This window comes from Cloeon dipterum, chromosome 1 (genome assembly GCF_949628265.1).
Source record: "Cloeon dipterum chromosome 1, ieCloDipt1.1, whole genome shotgun sequence".
Classification (NCBI taxonomy): Eukaryota; Metazoa; Arthropoda; class Insecta; order Ephemeroptera; family Baetidae; genus Cloeon; species Cloeon dipterum.
Window position 1 is genome coordinate 12,602,351 of NC_088786.1, and position 16,658 is coordinate 12,619,008.

Genomic DNA, 16,658 nt, shown 5'->3' on the forward strand with positions numbered 1-16,658 from the left:
TGGATGCTGTCGGGGCTGCGAGATCAATATCTGGCTGAGAGCAAGCGAGAGAGTTTGACTGGCGAAGATATTGCAAAGGACCAACCTGCCGACTGACAGCACCGAGAATTGCGATTCAATTCTGCGTTTGAAAGTCGATCTCTCACTCTAACCCCCGGCGCTCTCCAGAGCTCAGCAGCAATAATTTATTCCACGTTGAAATCCGATCGACGCGTTTGAAATGAGATATTTAGCCGTGAATATAATCATAATTGAATTTTGAAGCATGCGTTGCTAATGTAAGTGGACGTAGGAAAGGGCTAAACCAAGTCTGTTTATATTTTAATTATTATTCCCAGGCTAAAATCACTTACTGATTTTCTGATTTAAAATTAGTATTCACTGTCAGAAAAAATATAAGTTTCTAGCCAATTAGTTTAAAATGTACTTGTTTTTTTTAACTCTTGGAATAATATTATAATGGAATTGATTTTTATCACAATCATTGTTTTATTATTTCAATGGAAAATTAATTCAGGACTTTATCCTCATAAATATCTTCAGTTCGTCTCGGCCTTTCAACAATCTGTATCTAATCGAAAAGGGCACTAGTCGAGGAATAAAAATTGATAATTTAGCAAAGGATCTAGCCCAGATTTTGAATTCCATTAAACTAAATCGAGCTATTTTTACTAACTCCTTTCAATTTAGCAGATTTATATTCGGATTTTAAACCCGTATGAAATTTAACTGCCGCTATCAAAAAGCCATAAGCTCGTACTGCTGTAAATATTTCGCCAAATTTTTCACTAAGCAATAGGCACGAGGGCAATAATTCATCACAACCCAGTAGCCGTGGCGAATAATGCAGCAGTGCTCTCGGCGGGTTTTATCTGCTGCTGAAATACATATCCATCGGCGCGTCAATTAATTAAATTAATCGTTGCGCTAATGAATGAGCGAGCCAGTTGAAAGTGGCTGTTCGTGTTTTGCGCTCCAGCAAAAACACGAGAGATGAAATCAATCGGTCGCTCTCGTGCTTTGACATGGCTATTCATAAAAATAACGGGCCCGATTTTGCTCTTTGTTTGTTCCGCAACACGGCACTCACTGTCTCGCGTTCCTCTGCTGGCTGCACCTCTTTTTTCACTCTGCGCTCCATAGCAATTGAATATGAGCGGGAGAGAAGGAGTAATAAAAAAAAATAAAAAACACTCGCCCCAGTGCCTCTGGAGCAGCGAGTGCAATTTAAATGAAATGCCAACAAGCACTATTTTCCTATTCGCTCGAGGGCCACCTGCATGAAAAATTCAGGCGAATGAGTGCATATCCGCCTCTCTCTCTCTCTCTCTCTCTCTCTCTCTCTCTCTCTCTCTCTCTCTCTCTCTCTCTCTCTCTCTCTCTCTCTCTCTCTCTCTCTCTCTCTCTCGCTCGCTCGGACGTGCTTGTGCAGCAGACAGACAGCGGAATTTCCACTGGTGTTCTTTGAGCATAGATTTTCAGGAATTTTCATCAAACGAGAGCTAGCAACGAGATTGAATTACTTTTTGAAGCCTTTTCCTCTAGCTAATAATGTTTGTCAAAGATTTCAAGCAAAGTATTTTGACAAAGTCATATTGTTCCATAAAAATTTCAAGAAGCTTTCTTGAAAATATTAAGAATTTTCCAAGAAAGAAGGAGATCATATTTTGAGTCACAAATTAAATTTTATTTACTCTTTTTTTTCATCCCAAAGGGGCTGGTTTCAATAAAATAAAAAATTGTGGTTTTACTCCCAACACAGTCCAATTTTGGCCTGCAGGGATTCCCTATTCGCAGCAAAGTTTGCGGGGAACCTGTGGGCTTTCTGCAGTAGACAAAAGGCCCACGCACACGCACTGATATAGGGTTCCAGACGGGAATTTTCTTTTGAGCGAGATTTTCACCTGGCCTTTGAGAGTGGCGCCAACACCTCGTTGACAGCACAAGAAGACGAGCGAGCCAGTGAAATGGCTTTTAATATCGGTGGGCGGCCGTTCCAATAATGTACAAAGGCGACCATCTCGCCTTTTTCATTCCATTTCTTTTGTGCGCGTCTCTGGCACAAGTTTTAGCCGACCCTGCTCCTCTTTAATATTATTGCTGCTCCTCAGCCACCGAGAAACCATACACAGAAAAGGCGGCAGCGAATTCTTCCTCTTGTCAGCCTTGGTTCGCTCTCGCTTTTTTGCATTCATACTTGTGCTAGCGCAGATCTGCCCACTGATATTACGTCATACGTATGCATGGGCTGCTTTGATAGTGTCAGTGGAGGCGCAGCCAGAAAAAGACGCAACGAAGCCAGGGGAGTGATAAACTGAGCAGCTGCCCACACCCGAAATTCTAATCTGAAAGACTGTCAGCAAAAGTTCAGGCTAGATTTTTTTGCTATTCGCTGGGATTGGCAGTGACTTTTCTGGGAAAATAAAACAAAAGCGAGAGAGGAAAAAACTCAGCCTGAGCAGTGAAACACGCTATGCTAATTAAATGGATAAAATGACGTCAAAGAAATAAAAAATTAAACTTTTAATTGATGTGCTCATCTAGTTTTGGAATTCCTGAAAGAACATGGAAAATTTGTTTTTAGTAAATTATTAACGTCACGCTGGAGCGTTGATAATTAATAATGTTCGAGAGCATACATGTATCCCTTGCGGGCATACATTGAGTGCTAAAACAATTTGTTTGATTTTACACGCCCCCGCGGCACAGCAAGTTTCCGGGAGCTGTGGCGTCGAGATAGCTGGATGGGCGCGAACTTCAATTTCGGGCCGCTTGACACAATGCTTAAGTTCAACATCAAAACCTACCATTTCGTCTTTTCTTTCCCTCTTCGCTCTCCCAAGCGTAAGGAGAATAAAGGAAAATGAGAATTCCTTGCACTGTCTGCCGCGCATATTCGAATATATTTGTTTGCAAATAAATAACCCTTTTGATCGATTGTCAGAGAAAAAGAATAAGTGGCGATGGCAGATGGGTGATTGAACGGCCAACAAATAAACAACAACAATATTCTAGAAGCAGGCTGTATATGGAAATCGCGCCGCAAAGATGTGGTCCTGCCACGCTTCACTGCACGCTCTGAGCGAGGATATACAATGCAGAAAATTTTAGCAATTAAAAAATGTTTTAAGCTGATTATGGAAACTCTAGCGATTTGTTTTATTTAGAAAATCTGCATTGCATATTGTTACCTTGTTTGGTGCAGAACGAAAGTGTGTGTCTGCTGGACTGGCTAGCAGCGCGAAATTAAAACCACAAGAATTTGGGGTCTTGTGTCACACAGAGAAACGGCAGTGGTGAGTGTTTTTCACGCTCAAAACGCTTTAATCCAGCAGACGAGGACGATTTATGAGTGCTGTGGAACAGAGGCATAGGAAGTTTTCGCGTTCGCTTGAGTAAAAAGTGAGTGGGGCTGAATTACGAGAGCGGACATGAGATGTGGTTTTGAGTTTGCTTGGACTGAGAGCACGTTTTTTGCTTGCTGCTGCTACACGACTTATTTTGTCATATTTATTCATCCTGCGTGTGTTTGGGGTGGTTGGACCTTCCGTTAACAAAAAATTGAAATTAAAATTGCTGATGCAGAGGTTGTTAGTAAAATATTACTGTAATAATTTTTGTTTTCTGTTGTTATTGTATTAGGAATGCATTGTTCTAGAAAAAAATCAACAATTATATTCAAAAGGGGAAAACCAGATAAAATTTATGAAGAAATGATAGAATTAATATTCTTTAAAAACGCCGACCTTATCCAGCAGGATTTTTCCTATTCCATAACTCTATTTTGTGATTTCATTTAAAAAGCTCATTTTCATGTCTGTGTATGCCACTCTTTTCCAGTAAAATAGGCTCAATGGAAGTATTCCTTTTGTTTGCAAGAGTGGAAAAAGCGGTCGTTTACCGGCTTCTAATGCGAGGTGCGGGCTGCAGAATTATGCATGCGCGCGCGGACATAAACATAAATAATGCTGCCGCTCGCGAATGATAAATGAGGTCGGGCGCGCTGCATCTCCTGCGGAGAGGCGCCCGCTGATGCCTGGCACGCGTTCTTTTATTTAAATTCGCACGAGGGTACGATTAGGCGTGCTCATCTTTTTATTCTGCACAAGGCGAAGCCCGTTTCGCTCTCTCTCTCTCTCTCTCTCTCTCTCTCTCTCTCTCTCTCTCTCTCTCTCTCTCTCTCTCTCTCTCTCTCTCTCTCTCTCTCTCTCTCTCTCTCTCTCTCTCTCTCTCTCTCTCTCGCGAGCAGTATATTTGGCCAGGCACTCAAGACGCCGCTCCACACTCATCAACGCTCTCTCGCAATTATTCAAGGCAAGTTTCACTTCTTATTTTCAAAATTAGGCGCGGTAGAAGGAAAATTTAGGCGCATCTGGCCGCATGAACATCCGGGGGGACCAAAAGCTGTTCGGTCGGGTTTGCCCTATTAAAGCTTCTAATGAACTTTTGCGAGAATCGAAAAACTTTGCAGAGAGGGAGGAGCCGTTTGATGAAATTAGCGTCAAGATGTTTCACTGTTGATCCGAAGTTACGCTTTTGATGTAGAAATTTCAAACCATTTGATTCAACCAATAATTTTTTGCTTTTTTTAATTTAATAGCTATACTGCTCTTCCTTGATAAATATCTCTAGTTCCAGCAAAAAAAATTAAATTAAATTAAACGGGGATTTGTTGCACAATAATTTTAATTTTATCAGGACACTCAGTTAAAAGTGAAGCCATTCCTGGCTAAAAATATTATATGCTTAAATTTAAATAATCCTATTATCAGAAGATTTACATGCAGTTTCCTCGGTGTGTAGTGAGCTGCATTTGATTCTTCTGACAATTATGACAACCTCACGTCATTGGCATCTATAAAGAAAAAAATATGATGCTTTCCTCTCGTGTGTCCATTGGCATCCGCCATGACGGTCTCATAATAAATCTCTTACTTGGAAGCATTCCACGTACGAGTTTATATTTAATTATAATGCTCAGATGAGAGGAAGTTGCCAAAGTTAACCGAAGCGTTTTCCGCCTTTGAAAAACCACACGCTGGTCAGAGACTTTTCGGTCAGCAAGAGTCTTGAGATCGGCTGAATTAATCCTGCCTCTTCAATCTGCATGTGCGGGACATCAAGTAATAGTGGTTGGGATCACGGTAGCAAAAACCCTTTTTACTCGCCATATTAAAGTGCTAATCCTGCTGCAGGACGCAGACGAGTTCTTTGAACCTCGTCGGGAGAGAAGCTCTACTGTGCAGATTGAGAGAGGAGAGCGTAAAAAATTGGCAAAGGACGTCAAATATCATGCACACACAGCCCTAATTGAAAGTTTGATTAAAGGCAGCTGAGCCAGTGCACTTGATATATGGTCGACGAGAGTTTGCGTGCATGTAATCGCATTAACTGTTTTTCATCGCAGTAGCAGTAGCGTGCAGTGCTGCTTCTTTTGCGCGACACTAATAATTGAATCCACCCTCTTCCTCTCTTGTTTACTGAAAGTTCAACGCACAGCGACGGTATTATTAAATTCTTTGTCCGTGTCCTACAGCGGCGGCATCGGCAACGAGAAGACCGAAAAGTCGAGCCTTGCTTTGTGCTCGGTTCTACGGCTCACAGACATCTTGTTGGCGCGTGTGCTATTATTAATAACGACGGGCGAATGATCTTTACGCGCATAGAGACACACAAACACAAGCAGTATAATGAGTGACGAGGAAATCGAGGAATTGTCTGTGTGCTGCTGAAAAGCCATCTCAAAATGAGGCTTAAACTTTAGACGATACGATGTCTTGGTTTTTGCCCAATCTCTCTTCTCCTCGTGACTGATGAGTTACGTACACACTTCAAAATGTTAAGTCAAAAGGAAATATCACGTGGAAATCTAGAAGGTTTAATCAAGTCTCATAAACGGATTTGCAAAATATTCTTACAAATCTTGATTGAAATATGAAAACAAGACTTCATCCTCTATAAAAAAAGAGTTCAATTTTTCCATCAATAACGCAACCGCAATCTCGAGCGATTTTTTTATTAAACTTTTTTTTCACTGAAGTGTCAGTTTTTTATAACAAGCCTTGACTGTCACGCACTGATTTTTCTGATTTAATATTGAAGAATCCTTAACATTTCCTTCTTATAACGCTTTCAAGTGATCCAGCTCGTTATAAGAGTTTGCATACGACCCTAATGCACGTTGGCCTGTGACCTTTGTAGAGCGTTGCAGCCTCCTAGCCTTCTGCTCCACGGGGACGTGATATTCGATGAGAGCAATGCTTGAAATTGGATATCAGCAGTGCAGGCGGGAGTAACCAGGGAGCTGAGAGCAGCGCCGGTAGGATTATTGCGTTCGTTTTGGTACATGCTCAGCAAACAGGTTTACGAGACGGTTATATTGTTTCAGCTTTTTCACTTTCGAGGCAGACAATGCAATTTGCCGAGTATCGCACAACTTCTCTGCATCAGCTTTCGCATCATGTTTGTTATTTATGTTGAACAATATGCAGAGGAGCTATTTCAAAGCATTTCCACTATCTGCTTGAAAACCACTGAAGCCTTTCAAATTTGAAGATTTTGCGTCGTAAGGGAAGCAGCGCGCGTCTGTTGGTCGTTCGCAATGCCTTGCAGACTTATTAAATGCTCCGTTATTAAGTCTCGAGTCAAGAAAATAACAAATTCTATAAATTATTCAACTCATGAGTTAAATTTATTTACTAAATCATTTTACAGCCTCAATTTCAGTAAGTTTAAAAAAGTTAATTTGTAACACCAATTTGGCTTGAATAAATTATCGTCGCTTCCCTGGGCAGACATTAAATGAATTTAACCCACACCCCAGATTAAAACTTTGAAGTATGAGGCCTGGTATTGAGAGAGCCCCGGACACCGCATAATGATGATAATAGGGCGGCGTTTGGTTAGCCCCCTTGTGTGTTTGCTGACTGGCGATAGTGAGGAGGGCGGCGGGGGAACTGAGTTATAATAGACAGTGTGCCGAGCGCAGGTATTTTAGAGCTTGGATGCGCTGACTTCAACAGGCTGCCAATTAGCGGGTGCACTGCACGGCCCGGTCGGCGCCGGCTTTGTGCATCGAATTAACGGATATCGGTCTTGCGGCTCTATTTTCCAGCCGATATCACATCAGTTTCGTGCAGACGTCGCCTGCTGCCTCCTTACCGAAAATTCTAGCAATGAAAGAGATTGTTTGGAAAATCCGAAATCAAAATTACTTAAAAGGTATATCAGGGATGAAAATATTTCATCTGCCTATCATTTAACGATAAAATAATGCCATTTTATGTATTTAGGATGAGTAAATTCATGAAAATAGACATCTGTTGAAATAAAAGCTGCAAAATCGAATATCTCCTGTTCTAATTTTTAGCCAGAGAGAATGCAAGTATTTACAAGGAGTGCCTGCATGTCCTTGAAGAGACATTTCACGCTAGGTGTTTATTTTGTTGGAACCCGGAGATTGCTACTCTTCATATTAATTTAGGAAAGTGAATGCGAAATTTTCATTAAGTTTTATGGACTGCATCGCTTGTGCGGATGAGCACACCAAAGATCAAAGAATTTTTCATCAGCGTCCCGACAGTAAAAACTTTATTCCATCCTCTGGCATTTTAATATTTTGAGATGTGTGTGCCGGAAGGACAACTTGAGTGAAAAAGGGAAAGGAGAGAGTAATTTTCGCGAGCTGCTCGTAAACAAAATGAGGTGGTGACTGCTACGAATTGGGCGAATATGAAATTGCGTGCGGAATATTATTGCCAAAGTTTGTGCCAAAATGGAAAGACCGGCAATTTAGTCATTCCTTGAAAACAATGTCTCGTCTCTCTGCTATTTTAATATGTGGCGTACATTTCGCTACCACGACCTTTTTTCACTGGAGCTGAATGTGAGATTTTTTATTTGGCATGCTGCAAATTAAATTCCAGAAATATAAAGAAAACCTTAAAGTCGTTTCGTTTAAAATCAATTGGAATTGACAAATGTTATTTGTACAGTGCAAAAACTGAAGTCAACAAAGTTCACCTTCATTCACCGCACTCGAATTCGTTTTCCGAATTTTCGTGAGTGACTTTTGGGGCTCAGCTGAGGCTTTTCACGCGGAGTGTGTGTTATTTGTTTGTCGATGCGTCAGTTTCAATGGACCAGAAAGTGCGCTGTCACTCAGCCGATTGGCGGCGACGGCAATTAGCGGTGATCGCCGATGCACGACGCGTTTGCTGCTGGCGACGCTGATTTTTAATTAATCTGACCCATGGTCCCAGCGAGCGAGTGGCCCGGCCGACATTTATTCGCGTATCGATCTCCAGCGGCCGGTGCTGGGCCCGTTGACGTGTGTCCGACGCTCTGACCGTCAGGGCAAAAAATACCAATTCGTCAGGCTAACGTAGAAAATCGACGAAATCACAAACCACCAAGCTAAATTCTAGACTACTGGAAAGCTTCCAAGTTGAGCTTAAAACGGAATACATATAATTTCCTCTTGAATTCCTTGGCGTTTTAAACTGTTCTCGCTACTAAGGAAGTTACATATCATGGCCCCCTGATAAGGATAGTATTTAATCTACTTATGGATAGATCCGACAATCCTGTTACTCCCAATGAAATTCTTATAGAGGGTAACAGGATTTTTGTAGCCCATTGTCGGATCCTAATCTCTACTATCCTACACTCTACGTTCCTATCTCCTGGCAAGCATGAGAGCGGCAATTTTAAATTCTAATGTAATAATTGTTGCATTTCTATTGTCCGTTTTTTAACTTGTGTTTGTTTGTGAATAATTATTGCAACTTTAAACTAAGGATAGTAGCCTTTAGAACCATGTGTATTTGTTTGGTTAATTTGGTTATACCACTTGCATAAGAAAATTTGAGTAATATTTGATTTAAGTTTGTGCTACATTTTGAATAGTCTTCTACTTTTATCACACATGTCGGTCTTAGGTATTTTTTAGACTTCTGAATTCAATCACTTAAAGGCGAAAGTGGTTTTGTGATTATACCGCTTACAATTAGCTAGGAAACCGACTTTAATGTCCTCTGATTACAATCTGTCACATAATGACATCTAATGTAGATTGTGGCGTTGGCGGAATTTTAAATTCATCTCCAAGAGAAGAAGTGAAGGATATGCAGACAAATAATTGAACAAATTTTATTCAGTGTGAAGAAGACAAATTTGAAACAGGATTGCGTAGCACGCAGATACTTTTTACATCATATTTAAGTTAACTAACAAGGTGATCATTTTATCTATTGAATCCTTCAAACATCACGTGCATTTCATTCATTCGGGAGCTTAATTATCAATCGGAATTTTCAAACTATGATATATTTGCTATGAGTTAAACCATTTCAACTCTCAACCAACAAAAGTCACTTCGCCCCAATCACACTCGGCTTCCGTTTCGCCTCAAACCTTTTGCAAATGTGTTCATTCTGCGCCTAGGAAATGCGGAGCAATTCCGATTTCCTTTCCACTGAATAATCAGTAAATTGAATTTGTTTCCTTTTGTTTGACTTGGAGACCAAGCCCATGGGACGTTAGGGAAAGTAGGATGAGAGAGAATCTCCTCTCTATTTCTCTCCATTTGCCACCGTGGAAAACTGAACAATCGAATTACAATCTAGTTTTTCCCTAGGATTGAGCAAACTACTCTGTCAGGCGCAGAGCATGTAATCCTGCGCGCTGTCGATTATTTGCAAATAACAATCGGGGCAAGAGTTCGTTCGTTTGCCGGCAGCATCGGTCCGCTGCTGCGGCTGGATGGGCGAAATTCGTGAGTTCGGCAGCCAAGAGGACATAATCTGCGGCGTGTGCAATAAAATGGAAATGAGATTAAAGTTGAAAAAAGGAGCACGCTCCCCAGGAGCAAAAGTGAACTCTCTTTCGTGCGGAATAATACGCTCAAGTGAGTCAGTCACAGTTTGAAGGAGTCTTTGCATTAAAATCTCATCTTATTGTGTAATTGGTTTTAAGTGTGCGCCGTCCGCAGACCGCTGCTCCGAGTGCTTGCTCGCTTGGTTAATACGTCTTTCACAACTTCATTCTGCGCTGATTAAAACGCATAGTGGAGAGGACGTTTACGCGAATGACTCCTGCAGCTGCGCATGATAGAGATGGCTCGTCAAAGTGTCTGCGTTTGAAATGTGAGGCAGGAAGTCATTATGCTCCATTATGAACAATTTCAATAAATTACTTTTTGACTCAGAACGAGTAAATCTAAAGGCTGGTGCTGAAGAAAGTGAATCGATGCCACAAAATTACTCTCCAGTTCCATTTCCCTTTCGTTATCTGACGGTAAAACATTCAGTGAGCTTAACATTGTTTTCGAGAAATTTTACAACGCTTATTTAATAATTAAATTCTGTGAGATGATTATTTATTATACACTTTTGTTCTACTTCACTTAACTAGGATTTTTCAAGGGGATTATGTAATTTACGTTATCCTTTAAACATTTTACTTAAAATGACGATAGTCAAGAAATTAGCTAGTTTCTTGCCTTAAATATATTGCTTTAAACTCATTGCCTTTGAAAACCTCTTTTTAAGCTGAACATAGACTTAACGTTATCGCTCTCGTTTGCAAACAAAATAATGACATCCACACTGAAAAATGGCAAATATCAGCCCTTTGTGTGAAACCAAACCCTCGGAAAGCTTGGTGGTTTTCCTGCCCATTCATTATTTGCCAGAGAAACAGGGAGAAGACTCAATTTACAGTCACTGCGGCAAAAAGCAAACGCATTTGTCGCCTTTTCATTTTCCCAGGCGTTTGCCCAACCGGCAAATATTTGCCGAGCTCTGCTGACAGAGTGGCAAATTTATCCGCGGCCCGTTTGTCCGGCAAATTACGTGTAAAAATAAAACACTCGTGGCCGGCCGTTCGGCCGACCGTGTCCATGCAGCCAATGGCAGCTTTTACTGCGCGTAAATTGCGCGAGCGGGCATTGTTGTTGGAGCAGCCGGCGCAATATTTCTGCCTGAACAACGCACAGATGCCACGCCGTGCGCGCGAACAAACGAGAAGAAAGGCTACGGCTGCGTGAGTGTGTTTGTCAGCTTTTTATTTTGCCAGTGCGTCTGGCCGCTCCGACACACGCTGCGCGCGTTCCCATCAACTGAGCTCTCACCAACACACGACTGACCGCTCAGCCAGGCCGCTTTGTATCTTATTAACTACTGCGGGAGTACGTCCAACAATGGGAAAAATGTTAGTTGCATTACAACGCTAAAATGTTTCCCTCACTCAGTTTCTAGGTGGTAGGCAATTCTAGTAGAAATTAGAATTAAATTGCAATTTAACATACAGTGCAAGTAGTATTTTGAACAAGTTGAAAGGCATTTTACACATCGACTATATACGTACGTGTAGGATCATCAATTGGGGTAGCTCCTTGTTCCTTGTTACTGACAATTCGCAAGAATAATTAATTAAAATTTTAAAACCATCTTAAACAATCAAAGCAGATAAAAACATTCTTAAAACCAATACATCGCATTTATTTTTAATGACGTTGAAATCATTAAAAAAATAATATTTTACTTTTGATTATAACACCTAAATCAATCTAATTTAATAAACAAAATACTTTAAATCTCACCAGCGTAGAGCATATCTACACGATTAGAGATATAAGTATAACTTCAGGTAGCGACACTGCTCTAAAAAGGCATTTTTATATTTTTGGTTCCCTAAAATAATTAAAAGTGCTTATTGATCAATAATTGAAGATGTTATCTGGGCTCAAATCATGGGCCTAAACTCAAGAATTAGTTGGTTTCTAGGAAGACTAGGAAATTTACCTGCTCATATTCATTTAATGATGTTCGTCTCGTCATTATTTAACGACTTTAGATATTTTCATTGAGTTATTTTTTGCTCATTATATGAACCTAAAATATAACACAAACCAGGCCAAATTAAATTTGTTCGATTCTTTTGAAACAAGAAGGGCCATCCATTTAATTTTCTTCAAGATAGTTAATACAAAGCCTAAAAAAGAGCGCTCTACTTTTTATTTGTGAAATGTGTAGTCAATAAAAAATGGTTGCAAATGTGACTTGGCAAGTGTTGTTAAAATCGAAGTTGGCAAGTTAGTGTTTGGAAAATCGCTCTTTGATCGCTTTTGCTACCTGCTCTTAGGTTCCCACGTTCTTGCCTACCACGTCAATTAGATCTAGCATTTGAGAGTTTCGGTTCGCGCTTGGGGGACAGCAGGCGCAATCTTCCACACCACCCTCCACGAATTTGCCTAATCCAGGAGCACACCTTGAGCTTTCGTGGGAGGGCGGGCACTCACTTGCACATACGTGCAAATAAAGTGTGCAGCTGCTGCTGGTGCTGGCAGAATAGCTGCTTCTAATGAAGTTTGCTAAGATTGATTGTTGAGAAACTCTGGTTGGCTCTCTCACCCACTGCTCTGCGGGCTCGAACTTAATTAAATGCCGCAAGAACCGCCGTGCTTTGACCCCCCATTGTGCAAAAGGGTGCCACATGAATGTTTAATAAATTGTTATTGAATACTCGTGCAAAACTATTAAATAGTGCATGCAATTCTTGCTTCAACTCTGCTAAGACTTGACGTTCAAACTATATTCATAATTACCGCAGCAAAGTCGTGGAATGAAGCAGTGCAAATGTTGTCCATAAATGCAAGTTCAGTTCCTCGAATGTGAAAGTTGAAGTATTTTTTCTCACTCCACCATAAATAAAAGTCAAATACGTGACGCAGAAGTTGTACAGTATGGAAAAAACTACATTCTCTGCTAATGTAAATTTCATTTCCCTGTTACGTCACAGTTTCACAGCGAAATGACCGGGCAAAAAGCGGCCACATTTTGAGAAGAAGTGCGTGTCATTAAAAGTCGAGCACAAATGAGGAAAGTAAACAGACCGATGATTGCAAAGCATGTTCGCAGCAAAACGCGTGTTCCGTCTGTTGATACGAGTACATTTCCCCGTCTAAAAAAGAGTACATTATTGATAGGCTAGCGAGACGTGCTCATCAAAGCCACAGCGGAAGCAGTAGTAACGCCGCTTCTGTCGTGTGCGAAACTAAATTGGAAACGCACAGAGCCGGCAGATATTTATTAATGGCGAAAACTGCCAATTCTGCTGCGTGTCGAATTAAGCAGTGGAAAAAGCGCTCACGAGAGAGAAAAAACAGCGTGGAACGTGCGTGTCCCCGGCGGCGATCGCATTTTTGCGACGATCCCATTGGATTATTGTTGGCAAAATGCAAAATGTGTCCGCCGCCGGATTTTGCCGTTCGGTAATCTGCTTACAAAAGCTCTTGTTATTTCGCTGATTATTTTGCAGACTCTGGCTCGCAGGATTTTCCGCCTGATTTGTGTCTGCTTTGACAACGACTGACTGGACAACCTGCAGCCCATTTCATTATTGTTCGTTTTTGTTTCCAAAAATGTTTTTCCGATACTTTTTATTGCGCATTCAAAGTCAGTTTAAATTATAAATATATCGTACAGCGTTAATCCCACGGTCTTGACGGGAGCAGCAGTATTTCGCAGGTAGGCATTTTGCCCGGCTCGTCAGCTGTCCGGGACTGCATAACTAGCTGACTGGATTGTTCTCTGTCTTAGCCTTCAATTGTCATTTGATTTCTTTCTGTTTAAGAATTTTCCATCTTTATATTCCCCTGATTCATATAAGGTCATTCCCAGAATTTCATGTAATTATGTGTTAAATATAGCCTCCAAAATATACATGTACATGTATTAAGTATATAGCAGAGAAAATTGAAAACTAGACTTTATCCTTTTGTTGGAATAGATCTTTGTATCAATTTATCTGTTTGTTCGTTTCTCATGAAAATGGTTTCAATTTCAACTCCAAAACCAGTTTAGTAATATCTGAGTGCGTATGTTTTATTTTTGGGATCAATTGTCGAAATGAAATTAGGTATGCCGTGGGATCTTTTTGAAATTCATATAAATATGGTGCTTGCGCAGTTACGAGACACTTCAGGAATATATAACAATATTGGGCCTTTGAAACGATTTACAAGAGAATGGCAACAATATTCATTCTGTGGGTTACTCGGTTCGAGCCAAAAGGAAATGCATCTGGTTCCTTTGTAGACGTAGATTTAATCCATAATTAAAACTGTAAAGTTTTACATTATAAATATTCACAATAAAATCTCAAAGGAAAGTCAATATATAAACAATAAATATACGCATCAATATGCGAGTCGAGAATAACAATAATTATCACAGTGAATAATATTCTTACCCCGGTAAAGTCTTCGGGTCTAACATTTACAGTAAGGTAATTTACTTCTCGCTTTTGCGGCTCCTGGCCAGGGAGCGTGAGAGTAGCACATGACCGTATGCGTGCGTAGGTGAGCGGTCAGTGAAGGTGGATTATACAGGGTAAATGAGCAAAGCTTATCATACAGTTACAAGTGACATCTAAAGGTTACAAACTAAGTTAACGCGAGTGTGAGCGGGAACCGCTACAATTCATTCAAACGCCACTTTTGCCATACATTTCTGAAGTGTCTCGTAAATTTTAAGACGGAGGTCAAAATTAGTTTCAAACTAAATCTCTTGCATATCTTACAATATATTATGTAAATTTCATATTTTTCCCGCTACCAATTTTGATTTCGATGGTTAACCCCAAAAATGAAATGTTTCGCTCATCTATGTTTTAAATGAGAATAAAGTCCTCCGAAAAATGAAACGGACTTTATTTCATGGATGAACAAATAAGACGTGAATCACGAAGCAGAGGTTCTTGTTGATTATTCTCGAGTGCTCGGTATGGACGTTATTAAATATTTGGCATCGCGGGCGAAACGACATGACACGAACGAGGGCGCGCACGCGTGCATGTATGTCAATGCAAAAACGAGAGAGCATCTCTGAAATATTTAGGCCGACAGCATGAAGAGGTAGCATGTTGTTTGCGTCTCCTTGACGGGGAACAAATGACGAGCGGGGGCCCGAGAGAGAAAAAGGCTCCGCAGAGAGAAAGAGCAAGAGGCTGACAAAAATAAAATTTAAACCCATCCAGCAACAGTTTTTCTTCTTTGCACGTCTCTTCCCTAACTCGTCTCTTCGTATCTCGTTTATGAAACTTTTATTCCACCATTGTGCCAGAGCGAGCAGTCGTAATGTACGTGAATCATCTCATCATGACGCTCACACACAGTGCACGCACGCTTTGTCCTTTGCAAGAGAAACGAGGGCCACCTGACACGTGGGCTGCAGCCGCAAAAACTCTTGGCGTGCATTCAGAACAGTGGGGAAATTACGAACTGAAACACAAGATCTTGACTTTTTGGGTCTTCAGGCTTCATAACAAAAATGAAGAAACGGCCTGGGAAGTTCTGAAACGTACAAACGATTTTTTTTTTTGAATCTGGACAAATGACATTTATTAAAACCCATAATTATAAAAATGAAATTATATTTTTAATTAATTCGTAAAACTGCCTCAATTAATATCAGGCAAAACTTTTTGCTGTAACACAATTCACTAAAAAGTACGCAAAGTTAAAAATGTTTCAAATATTCAATTAAAATTAGCAGAAAACATGGAAAATGGCCCGTTTAAAAGGAGGCTCGTTCGTCCCTTTGGCTCGTCAGTACAAATGGTGCAAGATGAGAGGGTAAACAGCGGAATTTTCGTCTTCTTCTCCGGCAGCCACCCATTCTTTTATATTCTCACGGGCTGTTCCTCTGCTTTTGTTACACACACGGAATCATTTGGAGCGAGAGAAAGCGGCCGTCTGCTGTTTTTGTTTTTAACCCGTTTAGGAAGAGAGAAGTCTGCTTACCTGAGCTGAATAAGAAGAGCAGTAGCGGCAGGGCGAGCACGAGCTGTTGTTGATGCCGTCTCACCATCTTCTTTTGACCGCACATATTATCAACCGCCCAGTGAGTAGCTTCTTTTCTTCCTTCCTTTTCCGACTCACGCACACACGGACGCAGAGAAAGGACCAACTCAGCTGCCTGTCGGCGCTTTTTACACTTTTTGCAACGCGACCATTCTCTCTACCCTCCTGAAACAATGGAGCCGTGCAAACATTAATGATTCAGCTTTTTCCAGATATTACAAACGGTGATTATATTGCCGCAATCTAAGCTTCAATCGCAACCATGTAGTAAAATTAACAGTCATTCGTTTTCAAATCAAATAAAAAATTAAATTTTTATTGCTCAGTGAAGCGCTATTGAAAGGAAAAGTGAATTTTGTCTTTTGAAAAATTAGGAGTTCTTTACGAATGAATTAAAAATTCCCCTCGTAATGCCTCCAATATACGCAGTAGGTTTACATGTACATATAATTACTGTGCAAAATATTTCCTTACCCTCCATGTTTTCTAACTTATTTTTAAGTGTAATCATTACTCAGATTTAATAATGGGTACAACAATTTCATCTAATTAAACAAGGTAATTAAAACTCCCATAATTTTTTGCTAAAATTTCTTTCCCAGGCAGAGTCAAGGACAAAGAGGTCGTGGTTGAAGCGATTACGCACGTAAATCAGCATTAGGTGCGACGCAAACACGCAACTTTACGACCTCCGTGATTATGCTCATGCATCACAGTGTTTTATTTACCTGCGAGGCCGTTGATAAATATTTTTACATCGCTGCTGAGTCCAGTGGGCAAAACTCCAACTACC

General features: G+C 40.6%; 2 protein-coding genes across 2 annotated transcripts in view; one reads left to right on the forward strand and one right to left on the reverse strand.

The window, feature by feature from the left end:
* Window positions 1-16,658, reverse strand: part of LOC135934448 (uncharacterized) — a 56,422-nt gene that overhangs the window by 29,526 nt on the left and 10,238 nt on the right. The window contains exon 2 of the mRNA XM_065476193.1: window positions 15,806-16,030. Within this exon, the coding sequence (XP_065332265.1) occupies window positions 15,806-15,890 (85 nt within the window). The 5' untranslated portion in view covers window positions 15,891-16,030. The remainder of the gene's footprint in view (window positions 1-15,805; window positions 16,031-16,658) is intronic.
* The window catches only part of LOC135934449 (EEF1A lysine methyltransferase 2), a 233,086-nt gene continuing 218,972 nt past the window's right edge, over window positions 2,545-16,658 (forward strand). Inside the window, exon 1 of the mRNA XM_065476195.1 lies at window positions 2,545-2,548. The gene's annotated coding sequence lies outside the window, so the exon portion shown is untranslated. The remainder of the gene's footprint in view (window positions 2,549-16,658) is intronic.